The 13,042-nt window shown below is 36.4% G+C and overlaps 2 protein-coding genes and 3 pseudogenes across 2 annotated transcripts; 3 read left to right on the top strand and 2 right to left on the bottom strand.

Moving 5' to 3' along the window:
• Window positions 1-947: 947 nt before the first annotated feature.
• On the bottom strand, window positions 948-1,927 carry LOC119572138 (annotated as a pseudogene).
• Window positions 1,928-4,080: 2,153 nt separating this feature from the next.
• On the bottom strand, window positions 4,081-4,953 carry LOC119572137 (annotated as a pseudogene).
• A 1,268-nt stretch (window positions 4,954-6,221) lies between these two features.
• LOC119572136 (cuticle protein AMP1A-like) lies at window positions 6,222-7,074 on the top strand. The gene is made up of 3 exons (XM_037919123.1): window positions 6,222-6,248; window positions 6,423-6,709; window positions 6,840-7,074. Exons 1-3 carry the CDS (start codon window positions 6,240-6,242, stop codon window positions 7,072-7,074), a joined length of 531 nt encoding a protein of 176 aa, XP_037775051.1. The 5' UTR covers window positions 6,222-6,239.
• Window positions 7,075-9,325: 2,251 nt separating this feature from the next.
• Window positions 9,326-10,159, top strand: LOC119572135 (cuticle protein AMP1A-like). The gene is made up of 3 exons (XM_037919122.1): window positions 9,326-9,351; window positions 9,508-9,797; window positions 9,913-10,159. Exons 1-3 carry the CDS (start codon window positions 9,343-9,345, stop codon window positions 10,145-10,147), a joined length of 534 nt encoding a protein of 177 aa, XP_037775050.1. The 5' UTR covers window positions 9,326-9,342; the 3' UTR covers window positions 10,148-10,159.
• Window positions 10,160-11,607: 1,448 nt separating this feature from the next.
• Window positions 11,608-12,930, top strand: LOC119572139 (annotated as a pseudogene).
• Window positions 12,931-13,042: the final 112 nt, after the last annotated feature.

Below are 13,042 nucleotides of genomic sequence, written 5' to 3'. Positions count from 1 at the left end.
CGGATTGGTGATATGAATAAACCCGCTTTACATCAACTTTTAGCCAACGATTCGAAAGAAAAGTTCCTTATCCGTACAGTTTATTGCTCATTAATTATCCTCTGATCTTCTTATTGCGTTCATTTTATTTTTTTGTTTCACAACTGAATTACCTTCTATAGCGTTCATTATGAAGGGGAATTTTTCTCGATCATTCAAATATATTTGAGTTGAAAGCACTTTTTCATATGAACTTGTCACGCATGTATTCCGTAGTAATAAATAATTAAAAGAGAAATATCACACATATGAGGTAAAATAGATAACATAAATGCACCTTCGCACATACCACATACGCGCGCGCGCGAGCTCAGGTGATATAAGCATGGTATTATTAAATAGTGTCCTGTTCCGAAATATCATTGTTGAAAAATTCGTAGAATAGTAATGTGCACAGTAGAAGTTTTACATACAGTTAGAAAACAGTTGCACTCCCATGATTTTAAGATACTGTACTGCTTTAAACCATATCACTGTTCCACGACTGTTGATATGCTTTTGTCTTTTATTTCTGATTTTTTTTTGCTCAATTGCTCTTATTTACCATTTGAAAACCTTTTTTATGTCGGATGGAACGTTTTTCGTCTTTCAAATAAATGCATGTGCAACTACTCAGTATCATTTTAAAATTAATTTGTATTATTATCTACTGTATTTTTATTATTACTTTTCGCAAGCCCAAAGTATACGTTCAGTATATACATGTACACACACAAAACACATGTGTATATCTATCTATATTAGTGTGTGTATGCGTGCACCGCGATTAAGTGAAAACTAAATCATTCATTGATAACTAGATGGAACTTGCAGCTTATGCAAGTATTGATAGGGTCATCGACACAGGAAATCTTCATAATAATTCTATTGAAATATAAATAGAAAAAATACATCGTTCAGGTATGAATTTAGTTGGGGCGGCCGTAGAAAGTGGATGGGGCGGCAACTTCATCGGAATCTTCCTCAGCGGCGCGAGCAGCGGCAGCGTCCCCCTCGGCGGCGAAGGCGATCTGGTCGAGGACGAACTGAGGGATGGGGTGAGGGAATTCGGGGGCCACGGGGAGGACGCGGACTGGGGCTGGAAGCCATTCTCGTCAGCCACGAATTTGACGTAGACCTCAGTGCCGTCGGGAGCGGTGTATCTGTTTTGCATAATATAGTTCGACATTAAATATCAATATATGTCATGTAAATAGGTCCATGGCTAATATACTTTGAGGCTGTGCACAAGATATAAAAGAAAAAGCTAAAATCTTACGAGTATTCTCCAGCCTTGATCACAGCGTCGTCATCACCGTCGGGGGATCAGACTGGGAGAAGCTGATGCCGTTGGCGCTTCGAAGTCGAATTTGTAAGTTCCATCTTCCTCGTGAACGCGGTCGTCCTTGAGGATTGGCACGAACTCGACCTCCTCGCTGGACGCAGCACGAGGAGCGCCATAGCTGGTCTGGGGAGCAGCGACTTCCTCGCTAGACTCAGCAGAAGGAACCCCATAGTTGTACTGGGGACAGCGACGCCACGGCGGCAACACAGGCAAGGATCAACTGAAATGAAATAGATAAATTTTTGTCATTTACGATTTCCCGAATAAAACTTACGAATGACTGTTATGTTCTATATCTCTTAACTTCAAATGGACAATGTAAAATATTTCAATTTCCGGGTTTTGTAAGAAGCAACTGGCATGCCCCGTAATACTTACGAATTTTCATGTCGATGGTTCAGAACTAACTGGTGCTCAGTTCCTCGGCATTTAATCTTTTATATAGCTACTAGCGCAGTAACGTCATCTATCTTAACTTGTCTATGGTTAGTCTCCTCCCATTACCTCCATAAATGACCTTTACCTTTACCCTGAAACGGGTCTATATTTCAAAAAGTGATACATCTTAATTTTCCACTTATTTAAGGTTAACAATATATTCTTTTTGGACGGCCACCTCTCTTTACGGATTTTCTATGAGACACATGCTTATAATATGGGATACCGATATGTTATGAATAATAGGCCGTTTCGGCCTTCATTTAGTCATATAGTAGCAATAATGTCTTTTAATTACAGCGTTAATTAGTATGCCATTTAAAATTAAAAAGGCAGGGCCCATATGGTATAAATTTCGAATCATCCGTTCTTAAAAAACTATAACTATAAAAGGATGAAATAGACTATAAGTTGAGGAAAATATTCACATCATTGGGGGTGTTTTTCAGCTACCTTTTCATATATAAACAAAATAGTTTCAGCATTTAGACTTATAAACATATACAAATAAGTTGAGGAAAAATGAAATACACTTTACTGCCTTTCAGCTACCTTTTTACGTTTATAAAAAAAATAATTCTCAGAAATAAACTTATGTATGTTTGTTTTATGTGTAAACTGAAACACATCTCAAAAGGACATGTACATGAGGCATATTTCACGTTCTCTGGTGCAATGGATGTTTTCTCTCAGATTCTCAAAGCTCGCGGGTCGCTGTCATGAGACTAAAATTTCCTTCGCTCATGATACCGTGACATGCATCGACAAGTTAACTTAGAAAACAATAGTAATATGAGCATTTTTCCCTTCCTCGTGCACTTCATCACCGCTAACCCTTGGCATTTCGACACGACATGGAGATAGAGCGAAATGCAGAGGGCTAACTTTAGATAGAACATACTGCATACACACACGCACATAAAGCACGTGGGCGGGCACGCGCAAACACATTATATCACCTAAATAACACACACACACACACAATACACGTATGTGTGCGCGTGTGTGTGCATGTGTGTGTGTGTGTGCATGCGTGCGTGCGTGTCAATGTTGTGTGTGTGTGTTTGAATGTTATATATGTATAAATATGTATATATATACATAGGATGAGGGAGACATGACAGATGGAGAAAGCAATAAAAGTACAGTGCTGACTACACTTCATCTGCAACTTTCGCCTTAAATTTTTTCCCTTTTCTGTTAGTATTATGTCGTTTGTTGGTTTTTACGGGAAAAAAACATCCGAAAATATAATGTCTTTAGCATCATATAAAAACCTCATTTACAATATATGTAATGTTTATTGTCCGACTAATAATTCCATTTCAGTTGAAAAAAAGCTAAAAAACTTTCAGCAAATTCTGCACTTGTATTACGATTTACGATTCCATAGACGGAATGCCTAGTTGTCCTTTTAAACGCATCTCTACAACGTACTAAAGCCACTATAAAGTAATCTTGCATGCTAAAGGTGTGATCGTTTTCTTCACTGTTATTCTAAATGTCACCTCGACTAGATATCAAAAGGTTTAACAGTTTTTTTTTTCAGAAATGGCTACGCTTCTTTTTATATTTTGTCAACACATCTTTTTTAATTAGAATTATTATCAGATCGAACATTATTCTATGAACTGGGTTGAAATATAGGCGCCTTTTAAAAGCTGCATTTATCCTTGTTTTCATGTATTAATGACTGTTGTAAATTGTTTTCATACACAATAACATCATACACTTACATGTACTTACATATAAGACATACAGGCATGTATATATATATATAATATAATAATATATATATATTATTATATATATTAAAACATATATATATATATATATATATATATTATATATATATATATATATATATATATATATACATATGCATGTATAATATATATGCTATTTTATATATTAATAATATATATATTATATATATATATATATATATATATATATATATGTATATATAAAATACATATAAATACATATACATATACATACATACATATACAAATACACACTATACATACATAAAATAGCACACACATATTACTGTATATACGACAAAAATAATGACCACATGCACACTTGCGAACATAAAATTTCCCTATTAGCATTAACGAAATAGACCAACAATATAGCAGCGAATATTTTTTTATTTTTTTATCTATAAACACACATAAATATATGTGTTGACTGTGGTATATAAAACGCAGAAAATAGTAAAGAAAGATTTTATTTTTTTTATAAATAGAATAAATACAATATGTATTACCCTCTTAGTTGGGGCGGCCGTAGAGGTGGAGGGCGGCAACTTCGTCGGAATCTTCCTTTAGCGGCGCGAGCGGCGGCGGCGTCTTCCTCGGCGGCGAAGGGGATCTGGTCGAGGACGAACTGAGGGATCGGGTGGGGACGCGGGGCCACGGGGAGGACATCGGACTGGGGCTGGAAGCCGTTTTCGTCAGCCACGTACTTGACATGGACCTCAGTGCCGTCGGGAGCAGTGTATCTGGTTATTACACATTGAAATTGAATGTTAAAAATCGATATAAGATAAAGGAAGAGATAATATTATGTTGGAAGAGGTAATAACTGACAAGAAAAATCTAATATGAAACTTTTCAGAAAAAAACTCACGAGTATTCTCCAGCCTTGATCACAGCGTCCTCATCTCCGTCGGGGGGTCCAGCCTGGGAGAAACGGATGCCGTTGGCAGCTCGAAGTCGAAGTTGTAGTTCCGTCTTTCCTCGTGAACGCGGTCGTCCTTGAGGATTGGCACGAACTCAACTTCCTCGCTGGACGCAGCACGAGGAGCACCATAGCTGGTCTGGGGAGCAGCGATTTCCTCGCTAGACTCAGCAGGAACCCCATAGCTGTACTGGGGAGCGGCGACGGCCACAGTGCAACACAGGCGAAGATCAGCTTTGGGGACAAGGTGATGTCATCATTTATGTTATTAAAGGTGCAAGAACACATTGGAGATATATTCACTGAATAAAGGAAAAAACTTATCTAGAATTTATTTGATGATCAAAATGATAACTTCATAATCTAACTACTGCTAAGTACTTTTAACTAGATCAAAATTTACTCACGAACTTTATGTTGATGGGTTTTAGGAGATACTGCTGCCAGAACCGGGATTGGTCCATCTTTTATAGTTTAGAATGACCTTCGTGATTCAGAAAATCCTAACCCTGGCAACTCGAACAAGAGTAACCTTCACCTTCATAATTTACTAAATAGTTTTGTATTCACTGACTTATATATAAATATTCCAGATTTTTTCCTCATAGATCTTAATATTCTTATTCCTTTTTCTACATTTGCCGTCTGTTGTGGTGCAATATTGCATTAGTTTCATAATACACTCTGTGAGAGTGTTATAGCAGGAAATGAAATAAAACATTAAAAAAATGGATATGCAAGGCCATACTTAGTGAAACATTTCACTTTTAAAGGAAGGTCTTGATGCCCAATTATGTATCTCTGTCTTTCTATAATATTTCTAAATTATCATATATACATACATATAACTATATTTACAAAACACACACACATATGCATATTATTTATCTCTCAATATATATATATATATATATATATAATATATATATAATTTTATATAATATATATATATATATTTTATTAGTATTATATATATATATATATATATATAAATAAAATATATATTTATATATATTATAAAATATATTTTAAAATATAATTATTTTATATTATTATATATTTAAAATATATATATAATTATATATATATTTAATCATAATATATAATATATATATATTATATATATATAAATATAATATATTATATATATATATATATGTAATCTATATATATATATATATATAATATAATTATATTATATATATATATTTTTAATATATATATAGAAAATATATATATTATATATATATATATATATATATATATATATATTAGAGAGATAAATAATATGCATATGTGTGTGTGTGTGTAAATATAGTTATATGTATGTATATATGAATATATTTAGAAATATTATAGAAAGACAGAGATACATAATTAGGCATCAAGACCTTCCTTTAAAAGTGAAATGTTTCACTAAGTATGGCCTTGCATATCCATTTTGTTAATGTTTTATTTCATTTCCTGCTATAACACTCTCACAGAGTGTATTATGAAACTAATGCAATATTGCACCACAACAGACGGCAAATGTAGAAAAAGGAATAAGAATATTAAGATCTATGAGGAAAAAATCTGGAATATTTATATATAAGTCAGTGAATACAAACTAGTAGTAAATTAGTGAAGGTGAAGGTTACTCTTGTTCGAGTTGCCAGGGTTTAGGATTTTCTGAATCACGAAGGTCATTCTAAACTATATAAGATGGACCAATACCGGTTCTGGCAGCAGTATCTCCTGAAACATCAACATGAAGTTCGTGAGTAAATTTTGATCTAGTTAAAAGTACTTAGCAGTAGTTAGATTATGAAGTTATCATTTTGATCATCAAATAAATTCTAGATAAGATTTTCCTTTAATTCAGTGAATATATCTCCAATGTGTATCTTGCACCTTTAATAACATAAATGATGACATCACCTTGTGCCCACAGCTGATCTTCGCCTGTGTTGCCACTGTGGCCGTCGCCGCTCCCCAGTACAGCTATGGGGTTCCTGCTGAGTCTAGCGAGGAAATCGCTGCTCCCCAGACCAGCTATGGTGCTCCTCGTGCTGCGTCCAGCGAGGAAGTTGAGTTCGTGCCAATCCTCAAGGACGACCGCGTTCACGAGGAAGACGGAACTTACAACTTCGACTTCGAAGCTGCCAACGGCATCCGTTTCTCCCAGGCTGGATCCCCCGACGGAGATGAGGACGCTGTGATCAAGGCTGGAGAATACTCGTGAGTTTTTTTCTGAAAAGATTTCAGTATTAGATGTTTCTTGTCAGTTATTACCTCTTCCAACATTAATATTATCTCTTCCTTTATCTTATATCGATTTTTAACATTCAATTTCAATGTGTAATACCAGATACACTGCTCCCGACGGCACTGAGGTCCATGTCAAGTACGTGGCTGACGAAAACGGCTTCCAGCCCCAGTCCGATGTCCTCCCCGTGGCCCCCGCGTTCCCCCACCCGATCCCTCAGTTCGTCCTCGACCAGATCGCCTTCGCCGCCGAGGAAGACGCCGCCGCCGCTCGCGCCGCTGAGGAAGATTCCGACGAAGTTGCCGCCCCATCCACTCTCTACGGCCGCCCCAACTAAGATGTAATACGATATTGTATTTATTCTATTTATAAAGAAAATAAAATCTTTCTTTACTATTTTCTGCGTTTTATATACCACAGTCAACACATATATTTATGTGTGTTTATAGATAAAAAAATAAAAAAATATTCGCTGCTATATTTGTTGGTCTATTTCGTTAATGCTAATAGGGAAATGTATGTTCGCAAGTGTGCATGTGTATGTCATTATATTTGTACGTATATACAGTATATATGTGTGTGCATATATATGTATGTATAGTGTGTATTTGTATATGTATATATATATATGTATATATATATATATATATATATATATATATATATATATATATATATATATATATATATATAATTGCATATATATATATACATGCATATGTATATATATATATATATATATATATATATATATATATATATATATATATATACATGCCTGTATGTGCTTATATGTAAGTACATGTAAGTGTATAATGTTATTGTGTATGAAAACAATTTACAACAGTCATTGATACATGAAAACGAGGATAAATGCAGCTTTTAAAAGGCGCCCTATATTTCAACCCAGTTCATAGAATAATGTTCGATCTGATAATAATTCTAATTATAAAAGATGTGTTGACAAAATATAAGAAAGAAGCAGTAGCCATTTCTGAAAAAAAAAACATGTTAAACCTATTGATATCTAGTCGAGGTGACATTTAGAATAACAGTGAAGTAAACGATCACACCTTTAGCATGCAAGATTTACTTTATAGTGGCTTTAGTACGTTGTAGAGATGCGTTAAATGGACAACTAGTGCATTCCGTCTATGAAATCGTAAATCGTAATACAAGTGCAGAATTGTGCTGAAAGTTTTCTAGCTTTTTTTCAACTGAAATGGAAATTATTAGTCGGACAATATAACATTACATATATTGTAAATGAGGTTTGATATGATGCTAAATGACATTATATTTTCGGATGTTTTTTTCTGTAAAAACCAACAAACGACATAATACTAACAGAAAAGGAAGAAATTTTAAGGCGAAAGTTGCAGATGAAGTGTAGTCAGCACTGTACTTTATATTGCTTTTCTCCATCTGTCTATGTCTCCCTCATCCTATGTATATATATACATATTTATACATATATATACATTCAAACACACACACACAACATTGACACGCACGCACGCATGCACACACACACACACATGCACACACACGCGCACACATACGTGTATGTGTGTGTGTGTGTGTGTTATTTAGGTAGATATAAATGTGTTTGCGCGTGCCCGCCCACGTGCTTTATGTGCGTGTGTGTATGCAGTATGTTCTATCTAAAGTTAGCCCTCTGCATTTCGCTCTATCTCCATGTCGTGTCGAAATGCCAAGGGTTAGCGGTGATGAAGTGCACGAGGAAGGAAGAATGCTCATATTACTATTGTTTTCTAAGTTAACTTGTCGATGCATGTCACGGTATCATGAGCGAAGGAAATTTTAGTCTCATGACAGCGACAGCGAGCTTTGAGAATCTGAAGAGAAAACATCCATTGCACCAGAGAACGTGAAATATGCCTTCATGTACATGTCCTTTTGAGATGTGTTTTCAGTTACACATAAAACAAACATACATAAGTTTTATTGCTGAGAATTATTTTGTTTATAAACGTAAAAAGGTAGCTGAAAGGCAGTAATGTGTATTTCATTTTTTCCTCAACTTATAGTATATGTTTATAAGTCTACTGCTGAGAACTATTTTGTTTATATATGAAAAGGTAGCTGAAAAACACCCACAATGATGTGAATATTTTCCTCAACTTATAGTCTATTTTCATCCTTTTTATAGTCTATAGTTTTATAAGAACGGATGATTCGAATTTATACCATATGGGCCCTGCCTTTCAATTTAAATGGCATACTAATTAACGCTGTAATTAAAAGACATTATTGCTACTATATGACTAAATGAAGCCGAAACGGCCTATTATTCATAACATATCGGTATCTATATTATAAGCATGTGTCTCATAGAAAATCCGTAAGAGAAGGTGGCCTGTCCAAAACGAATATACTTGTTAACCTTAAATAAGTGGAAAATTGAGATGTATCACTTTCTGAATATATAGACCCGTTTCAGGGTAAAGGTAAAGGTCATTTATAGAGGTAATGGGAGGAGACTAACCATAGACAAGGTAAGATAGATGACGTTACTGCGCTAGTAGCTATATAAAAGATTAAATGCCGGGAACTGAGCACCAGTTAGTTCTGAACCATCGACATGAACTTCGTAAGTATTACGGGGGCATGCCAGTTGCTTCTTACAAACCAGGAAATTGAAATATTTTACATTGTCCATTTGAAGTTAAGAGATATAGAACATAACAGTCATTCGTAAGTTTTATTTCGGAACTCGTAAATGACAAATTGATCTATTTCATTACAGTTGATCCTTGCCTGTGTTGCCGCCGTGGCCGTCGCTGCTCCCCAGTACAACTATGGGGTTCCTTCTGCTGAGTCTAGCGAGGAAGTCGCTGCTCCCCAGACCAGCTATGGCGCTCCTCGTGCTGCGTCCAGCGAGGAGGTCGAGTTCGTGCCAATCCTCAAGGACGACCGCGTCCACGAGGAAGATGGAACTTACAACTTCGACTTCGAAGCTGCCAACGGCATCAGCTTCTCCCAGTCTGGATCCCCCGACGGTGATGACGACGCTGTGATCAAGGCTGGAGAATACTCGTAAGATTTTAGCTTTTTCTTTTATATCTTGTGTGCACAGCCTCAAAGTATATAGCCATGGACTATTTACATGACATATATTGATATTAATGTCGAACTATATTATGCAAAACAGATACACCGCTCCCGACGGCACTGAGGTCTACGTCAAGTTCGTGGCTGACGAGAATGGCTTCCAGCCCCAGTCCGACGTCCTCCCCGTGGCCCCCGAATTCCCTCACCCGATCCCTCAGTTCGTCCTCGACCAGATCGCCTTCGCCGCCGAGGAGGACGCTGCCGCTGCTCGCGCCGCTGAGGAAGATTCCGATGAAGTTGCCGCCCCATCCACTCTCTACGGCCGCCCCAACTAAATTCATACCTGAACGATGTATTTATTCTATTATATTTCAAATAGAATTATTATGAAGATTTCCTGTGTCGATGACCTATCAATACTTGCATAAAGCTGCAAGTTCCATCTAGTTATCAATGAATGATTTAGTTTTCACTAATCGCGGTGCACGCATACACACACTAATATAGATAGATATACACATGTGTGTGTGTGTGTACATGTATATACTGAACGTATACTTGGTCTTGCGAAAAGTAATAATAAAAATACAGTAGATAATAATACAAATTAATTTTAAAATGATACTGAGTAGTTGCACATGCATTATATTTGAAAGACAGAAAAACGTTCCATCCGACATAAAAAAGAGTTATCAAATGGTAAATAAGAGCAATTGAGCAAAAAAAAAATCAGAACATAAAGACAAAGCATATCAACAGTCGTGAACAGTGATATGGTTTAAAGCAGGTACAGTATCTTAAAAATCATGGGAGTGCAACTGTTTTCTAACTTGTATTGTAAAACTTCTACTGTGCACATTACTTATTCTACGAATTTTTTCAACAATGATATTTCGGACCAGGACACTATTTAATAATACCATGCTTATATCACCTGAGCTCGCGCGCGCGCGTATGTGTGTATGTGCGAAGGTGCATTTATGTTTATCTATGTTTACCTTCATATGTGTAGATATTTCTCTTATAATTATTTATTACTACAGGAATACATGCGTGACAAGTTCATATGAATAAGTGCTTTCAACTCAAATATATTTGAATGATCGAGAAAACTTCCACCTTCATAATGAACGCTATAGAAGGTAATTCAGTTGTGAAACAAAAACATAAAATGAACGCAATAAAGAAGATCAGAGGATAATTAAATGAGAGCAATAAACTGTACGGATGAAGGGAACTTTTCTTTCGAAATTCGGTTGGCTAAGAAAGTTGATGTAAAAAGCGTTCATTCATATCATCCAGATCCAGTATGAGTATTAAGATTCTATCTCCCCTCATTTTACGTGGAGATTATATGTGCGTGTGAGCGCCGCGCGCGCGTGTGTGTGTGTGTGTGTGTGTGTGTGTGTGTGTGTGTGTGTGTGTGTGTGTGTGGATATACATTTACGTATATATGCATGTGTATATATGTATATAAATATACAGGTCATAAGGTCATAGTCACTTATAACAAGGACTATTTCCTGATAGAAAGTGTAGTTTTCTTTCCTGATTTTAAATAGAAAAATAAAGAAAATGGAGGAATAGGGGGTTTGATTGTGTCTGTATGTGTACATGCGTGTGTGTGTATATATGGTGATTCTCACGTGAAATCTTTTACGTCAAATAGTATTTTTATTATTGTTGTTATCATTATTCTTCAGTAAGTGTGATGTATGTATAAGAAAAAATAATATATCACAAAAAATAGACAACCACCGCTCATTCGAGCACCAGTATCTACTGACACATCATCATGCAATTCGTGAATGAATATTCAAATATGTAATAGGTTTCTAATCGAAGACTGATTGTTGATGCTTTATTGTTTAACCACGAATCAGTGACATCATCCTTTCCTTTCTTGACTTTGACTAAAAGAATATCACCATCGTTGTGACCTCAGCTGATCCTCGTCTGTGTTGCCGCCGTGGCCGTCGCCGCTCCCCAGTACAGCTATGAGGTTCCTGCTGAGTCTAGCGAGGAAATCGCTGCTCCCAAGACCAGCTATGGCGCTCCTCGTGCTGCGTTGAGTTCGTGCCAATCCTCAAGGACGACCGCGTCCATGAGGAAAATGGAACTTACAACTTCGACTTCGAAGCTGCCAACGGCATCAGCTTCTCTCAGGCTGGATCCCCCGACGGTGATGACGACGCTGTGATCAAGGCTGGAGAATACTCGTGAGTAATGCTATTTTTTGTGAAAAACACTTCCATTGTCAGGAATAGAAAATCAGTCAGTAAGCGTCTCATTTTTTTTTTTCTTTCTTTCTTTCTTTCTTTTTTAATATATGAAATGCGTTGCAGATACACCACTCCTGACGACACTGATTTCCATGTCAAGTTCGTGGATGACGAGAACGGCTTCCAGCCCCAGTCCGACGTCCTCCCCGAGTTCCCTCACCCGATCCCTCAGTTCGTCCTCGATCAGATCGCCTTCGCCGCCGAGGAGGACGCCGCCGCCACCCGCGCCGCTGAGGAAGATTCCGACAACGTGCCGCCCATCCACATTCTATGGCCAGAATCTTTATTATTATTTTCTGCGTTTTATATACCATAGTCAACATGAAATGTTCTTACCTATTGTATAACCACACATATACATAACTATGTGTGCTGATAGACAGAAAGAGATTCGCTGTTATATTTGTTGGTTTAATTCGTTAAACTTTACAATGCAATTAAAGAAATATATGTTCGCAAGTATGTATGTGTATGTAATTATATCCGGGTGATTAGAAAGTTATACCATATGGGGCCTCCCTTTAAAGTCAAATGATATACTGATTAACGCTGTAAAATCAAAGTAAATAAAAGATATTATTGCCACTATATAACTGAAATGGGACCGAATCGGTTTGCTATTCATAACATATCATTATCTATATTATAAGTATGTATCTCATAGGAAATTCGTATATCACTTTAAGAGAGGTATCCTAAAACAATATACTTACATACCACTTTCTGACTATATAGACCCGTTTCAGGGTAAAGGTAAAGGTCATATATGGAGGTAATGGGAGGAGACTAACCATAGACAAGGTTAATATGATTGATGTTACAGCGCTAGTAGCAATGTAAAAGATCAGCTGCTGAGGAACTGAGCACCAGTATTCCGAACAATCGTAGTATACGGAGACATGCAGCTGCTTTATATAAACAAGAATTAATATTTTACCGACCAATCGT

Source organism: Penaeus monodon, unplaced genomic scaffold (assembly GCF_015228065.2).
Source record: "Penaeus monodon isolate SGIC_2016 unplaced genomic scaffold, NSTDA_Pmon_1 PmonScaffold_9817, whole genome shotgun sequence".
NCBI lineage: Eukaryota > Metazoa > Arthropoda > Malacostraca > Decapoda > Penaeidae > Penaeus > Penaeus monodon.
Note: the sequence above shows the minus strand (reverse complement) of the source record. Positions and strands in the feature narration are given on the sequence as shown.